General features: G+C 47.7%; 1 protein-coding gene across 1 annotated transcript in view; it reads left to right on the top strand.

The window, feature by feature from the left end:
• DOCK2 (dedicator of cytokinesis 2) overlaps positions 1 to 5,821 on the top strand; it is a 367,177-nt gene that overhangs the window by 340,810 nt on the left and 20,546 nt on the right. The window contains exon 41 of the mRNA XM_006906499.2: positions 1,166 to 1,307. Coding sequence (XP_006906561.1) covers positions 1,166 to 1,307 — 142 coding nt within the window. The remainder of the gene's footprint in view (positions 1 to 1,165; positions 1,308 to 5,821) is intronic.

A 5,821-nucleotide genomic window follows, 5' to 3' on the forward strand; every position in this document is an offset into this window, starting at 1 on the left:
GAGAGTTGGATTAGGTCAGCTATAGGCTTCCTTCCGGTCTGAGCCTGTGGTTCAATTCTGAGCTCAGGAAGATACAAAAGAAACAGTAAATCTGATCTCCGATCCCACTCGATATATGATCTAATCAAAAAGATGAATCAGTCACCGTTATCAGTCACCGTGGAAGCCAGAGTGGACATGAGCTGCAGAAGGAGTAGATGGTGAGCGTTTCCTCGATGGAAGAGAGGTGACATCTCAAACCCGATCGTATCATCAGAACCCCCCGAGGAACTTGCTAAAAATACATATGCCCGGGTCCTACTCCCACAGCTTCTAGCCTGTCTAGAGTGAGGCCTAGGAATCTGAACTTCTAAAAGTCTCCTAGGCTCCTCTGATGATCCACCAGGTTTAGAAGCACTGATGTATGGAAGTGACAGATGTGAGTTTGGACAGAAGAACTTAGAAGCCATCAGAGGCTGCACAGATCTGATCTAGAACAGCATTTCTGAACCTCAGCTCTGTTGACATTTTGAACTAGGTCATTCATTGCGGCACCATCCTGTGCATTAACAGATGTTTAGCAGCATCTCGGGCCTCTCCCCACTAGGTTCCAGTAGTCCCCCTTCCCTGAGTTGTGACAACCAAAAATATTTCCAGACATTGGCAGTGTCCCTTAGGAGGCAAAATCATACCCTATTTGACAACTACTAGTCTAGAAGAGGCTCGCGTGGCCAAGGCAGGTGAAATGCGTTCCCTTGGAGAGCTCAGGCCAGAAGCCAAGTGAGAAAGGACTTTAATGCTGGTCCCTTCCATCCTGCAGCCCCAGCCCACATGGCCCAGTAAAGGCAGGAGCGAAATCTTGCGATCATGTGCACAGGAGAGTAGGTGTGACATAGCGAAAGCTGAGTGAGGAATTATTCTGGAAACTGTGCCTAGGGTAGTTTGAAGAAGTTCTCAGCATCCACGATCTCCTCTCCCTTGAGAACCAATCTTTTTAAAGGAATGGCGTGCCCAGCTGGAAGGTCAGTGATTGAGCTCCTCCTTTCCTTGGTGGGAAACAGAGAGGAGAAGGATCTCTAGGCGGTCACCATCGCCCAGTAGTCCTGTCACAAGCTTCTGGCTTTGCTTGGCCCACGTCCTCCAAGCCCGGGCCCTGAGATTTCTGACAGGTGTCGTTTCTCTGCAGAACAAAGTGTTCATCTACCGAGGGAAGGAGTATGAGCGGAGAGAAGATTTCCAGATGCAGCTGCTGAGCCAGTTCCCCAACGCGGAGAAGATGAACACCACCTCCGCCCCCGGGGATGACGTGAAGAATGCCCCCGGCCAGTGTATCCTTGGAGAATGCCCCGACCAAGGGGCCAGACGTGGGCAGCCCACTGGGCCCCGTCTTAGGGCTCAGAGCTGCTGCCAGGATCGTTGCCATGGTGCCAGTTCTAGTGTCCAGTGTGGGATCCAAAGGACCCATCTCAGGAAATTCTAAATGTTGCATTCGCTGGTTAATTCAGTTGCTCACTCATTCATTCATTCATTCATGCTTGTAATGAATACTATCAAGCTTTGACTCTGCACCAAGCATTATGCTGAGTGCTGGAGATTATATTCACAAAGGGGTCCTACCTCAAGGAGCTTATAGTCCAATCAGAAAAAGAAACATTGAACAACCAATTGCACCATTAAATATGTATTTGTAAAAATGCGGTCAGTGCCAAGTGGAAGCCATGCGGGGTGCTGTGGTTAGGAGGGCAGAGAGGCTTCCTTGAGGAAGGGGAGGTTTAAGGTGAGTAACGAGCCAAAGGCTAGTGAGAGGTGGGCAGAATGTCCCAGGCAGACGAAAGGACCATCCTGTGCAGAGACATGAGCGGAAGGCACCTGGCAGGTTCCACGAACTTAAATAGTGCCACATTGCTCTTCTACTAAAATCAAAACTCCTAAGGGAGGCCTGCAAGTTTGTCACCGCCTGACCCCTGCCTGCCTCTCCAGGGCCTCTCTTTCCAGCTCTTTTCTTCCTCACACCCCTCTGGCCACACTGACTTCTTTTCTGTTCCTTAAACACGCCGGCTTGTTCCTACCTCGGGCCTGTGCATGTCCGGTCCCCTCTGCGTGGCTTTGCTGTCCACCAGCTCCTTTCTCACCATCGGATCCTAACTTGGGGTCACCTCCTGGAGGAGGCCTTCCTTGGTCACCTACAGTGGCCTTTTCTGAATGCTTTATGACAGCGTTACCTCAGACTGTTTTCTCGAGAGAATTTCTGTCATGACCTTTCGTGCTTTTAAAGGTACAGTGTCAGCTAGACCTAAACCCCGCCTTGTTCTGTTCAGGAACTCCTCGTCTCCCACAGTGCCCCGCACAAGGCCAGCTCTCGGGAAATACTCCTTAGTTAACAGAAGGACGAAGAAAACGAGAGAGAGAGAAAGGAGAGCTAGACAGACAGAAGGAGGAAGCAGAGCGGAGCCAGCTCACCGAGGCACACAGGAGGGCAGAGGTGACAGGAGGTGATGCAGCGAGGTTGGCTGGGGTGCAGTGTTCTCGGGGCCAGGAGCCCACTCCGGGCAGGAGGCGGGACCCCAGTGGTCGGGAGTCTGTAAACCCACAGGCACGGCAGACAGCTGGGCAGAGGGTCGTTAACCCAGCCTACTTTGGACCCTTTAACACAAATTAAGTTATAGCCTTTAAAATGGGCTTGACAGGTTACATGGCTAGTCCGTTAAGTCTGCCAAACCATAATCCAAATCTCTGTCCCTTGGGTGATAAATATTCATCTGTGACCTTTCATTATGCTTGCCTGTCCTTCATGCCTGCTCTACCACGGTTATTTGCAGAAGGAAATGCAACTGGTGATGGGGCTGGCTGGCTGGCTACAAATGTGAGTTTGGTTACAGGCGAGACACGGGATTAATACTAAGGCCCTTCTACGTGGACGTCTGGTGCCGAACAGCTCCGTGGCCTTTTAACTTGGGGCAGGTGGAGAGGGCACGTGTTCCTCAGCCAGATCATCACATGTAGGCGAGATTCAGTGTCCAGAACCAGGTAGGAAGAGAAGAGGAAGGTCTGACCTTTGCTGAATGTCCTCTTCATGCCATGCATGGGACTGAGCGCTTTATTACCATAAGCCTTCAATCCCCATAAAACCCTATGAAGTTGGTATGAATTTTCCTTATTTCATAGAGAAGCAATATGTGAGGCAGAGAGGCAAGGCTGCAAAGCTAGTTCGTGATGGAGCTGAGATTTGAACTCCAAGATCTATCTGTCTCAAAGTTTATATTCTTTCCATAATATCATCATTTTTTCTAAGATTAGTGAACAGAATGTTATTAACTATTCACGTACTAGGCGTTTTTCATGCTTTATTTCATTTTGTCCTCATAATCTACAAACTGGGTGTTATTGCTCTCTGCATTTTGCAAATGAAAAAACTGGGCTTTAAAAACTGTAAGCAGCTCGCGCGAGGTCCCAGGAAGTGATCAAGCTAGCGCCGTAACTCAGGTCTGCTTTTCACCAAAATCTGAGCTTTTGATCTCCGGTCTCTTGCCTTCACTTGTCAAAAAGCTAACAAGCAGTTTGGAAAGGTGACAGATCTCATGTCTTCCCACTTAGGTATCCAAGTTGGGGAAGACATTGAAAAGCAGAGGTCTCTTAGCTGGTCATCTCCTGTCCCTCATTCTCCTCTCTGCCCAGACTTTGGGGCCACAGTTCTATGCGTGGATTCGGCACACGGCGAGAGTCCAGCCATGCCTCCTCCTGTTGTCCCCGGTGCCATCAGGACTGGTTTGGATGATTTTCTTGGACCAAGGCCAGTAGCTAAGGACAGTAGACTTGACCTAGTACCCTCTTTAAAACAGGAGTTGGGAAACTTCTCTATAAAGGACCCGATAGGAAATATTTTAATCTTTCTGGGCCATGCGGTCTCAGTCATGACTACTCATTTTGGCTGTTACATGGGGGAACAGCCATGGACGGTACACGAACGGGTGGGTGTGGCCATGTTCCACTACACTTGATTTATGAACACTGAAATTTCATATCGTTTTACACATCACAGAATACTCTTCCCCACCCCCTCCCACCCCCAACCATTTAAAAATATAAGAAATTCTTCTTAGCTATGGACCTTCTGAGAACAGATGGTGAGCCAGGTTTGACCTGCAGGCCGTTTTTGCCACCTCCTGCCCTAGACTTCATCCAGAGTCATCTCCCTCCCAGGGAGGCCGTTGGCTGGGTGTCTCGAGGAGGGAAATGGTCTTCCTGAGCATTACAGCAGTCCTTCCAGGGAGGCTCATGCATGCATTAAGCATCGTTCTCTTCCCCACCCCCTACCACCACCCCCGTCTCAGGGACTCTAATTGGATGTCATAATACTCCTCAGAGGTAAAACAGTTAAATCCCCAACACAGGTTCTGGGTGTTTTCACACTAAACATCTTGGCCGCAAGCATTTCACAGCAAACATTTTCACTGCAGAACTAATTCGGCATCGGGCAGTTCTGCTGTAAAAGGACATAATGAAACAGGGGAAAGTACATAACAAAATTAAAAAGACTTTATTGCTATACATTTGTTTTTAATTGTCGATTTGTATTCACATGTTGTCACATGTCCATTGATAGATGTTCCAAAGCTCTATGGGAAATGCTATTGTCTGCAATATGTACAGGATTACCCCAGGGTTTGCGGACTGGTATGTCATCGTTTTCTAGTATAGTATGCAATCTGGCCCAGTAAGTTTTATTATCATATTCTCTATCAAGTCGATTTGTATTGTCGTTATCATCCACTATTTTCAGACCACCCCATCTACTTTCCACTGTGTAGACAGACCATTTTGAGGGCTCAGATTTATAAAATCTAAAAACGAGAGTACTGAGAACTTGTCAGTGGAGAAATGAAATGAAACCAAACTGTCATAACAACTAGCTTAAATACATTGAGTATTTAATGTATCTAAATCGATTTATCAATGGAGAAACAACTAGCTTAAATACATTAAGTGTTTAATGTATTTGAATTGATTTGTCAATGGAGAAATGAAACCAAACTGTCAACCAATTATTTATATCTTTTATGACGAAATTGACTTACACGGCACATTAGTTCTGCAGTGGAAACATTTGTGGCGAAAACTCTACCGGCCAAGGTATTTACGTTAAAAAATGCTCAGAAATACTGGACATGCCCAACATATTATTTTGAAGCGAGTTTGCGGGGAGGAGGGCCAGGCGAATTTAACTTGGACTTATGTTTTGGCCATTTCTTACGTGTGAAAGAATCGTAGCCTCTGCCATCGGAAAGCCCACAATCTGGTGGGAGGTGGGGGGAGAAGACAAGGACCTGAGAGGTAAGAGCCCCAAGTACAGGCAAAATGCTGTGGAGAAGGAAGGAAAGTGGCACCTGGCTGAGGGGAACCTGAGTGCTCGTGGAGGCCGTGGCGCGGGGGCGGGCAACGTTCCGAGCAAAGGGAACAGTAGAATCTCCTGGATACCTAGACATATGGTAGGAAATGGGTCGGGATCATAGTTGAGTATTTAAACACTCTGTATTCACACATTGGCACATTCGAATGTCAGCAAGAGGAGTTCGTGATTCCTTCATTGGCAGAAGTGTCGGGCCTGGGAGAAGAGGTTCTGGGGTCATGGGGGTCTTCCGGTAGATCCCTAAAGAGCAGAGATGAGTAAAGACCCCATGGAAGGTAGGGATGGGACCAGTGATGGCTGACTTTGTTCATTTGGTTTGCCATATCATTGGCTTAAAAAGAATAAGCTCTAGAATAAGTGTGACAAAGATCTGGCTCACACGGTGCCTCTCCTATATCCTGTGACGATGGCAGGCATCACTAACTGATCATGGGA

Source organism: Pteropus alecto, unplaced genomic scaffold, assembly GCF_000325575.1.
Source record: "Pteropus alecto unplaced genomic scaffold, ASM32557v1 scaffold40, whole genome shotgun sequence".
In the NCBI taxonomy this organism is placed as follows: domain Eukaryota; kingdom Metazoa; phylum Chordata; class Mammalia; order Chiroptera; family Pteropodidae; genus Pteropus; species Pteropus alecto.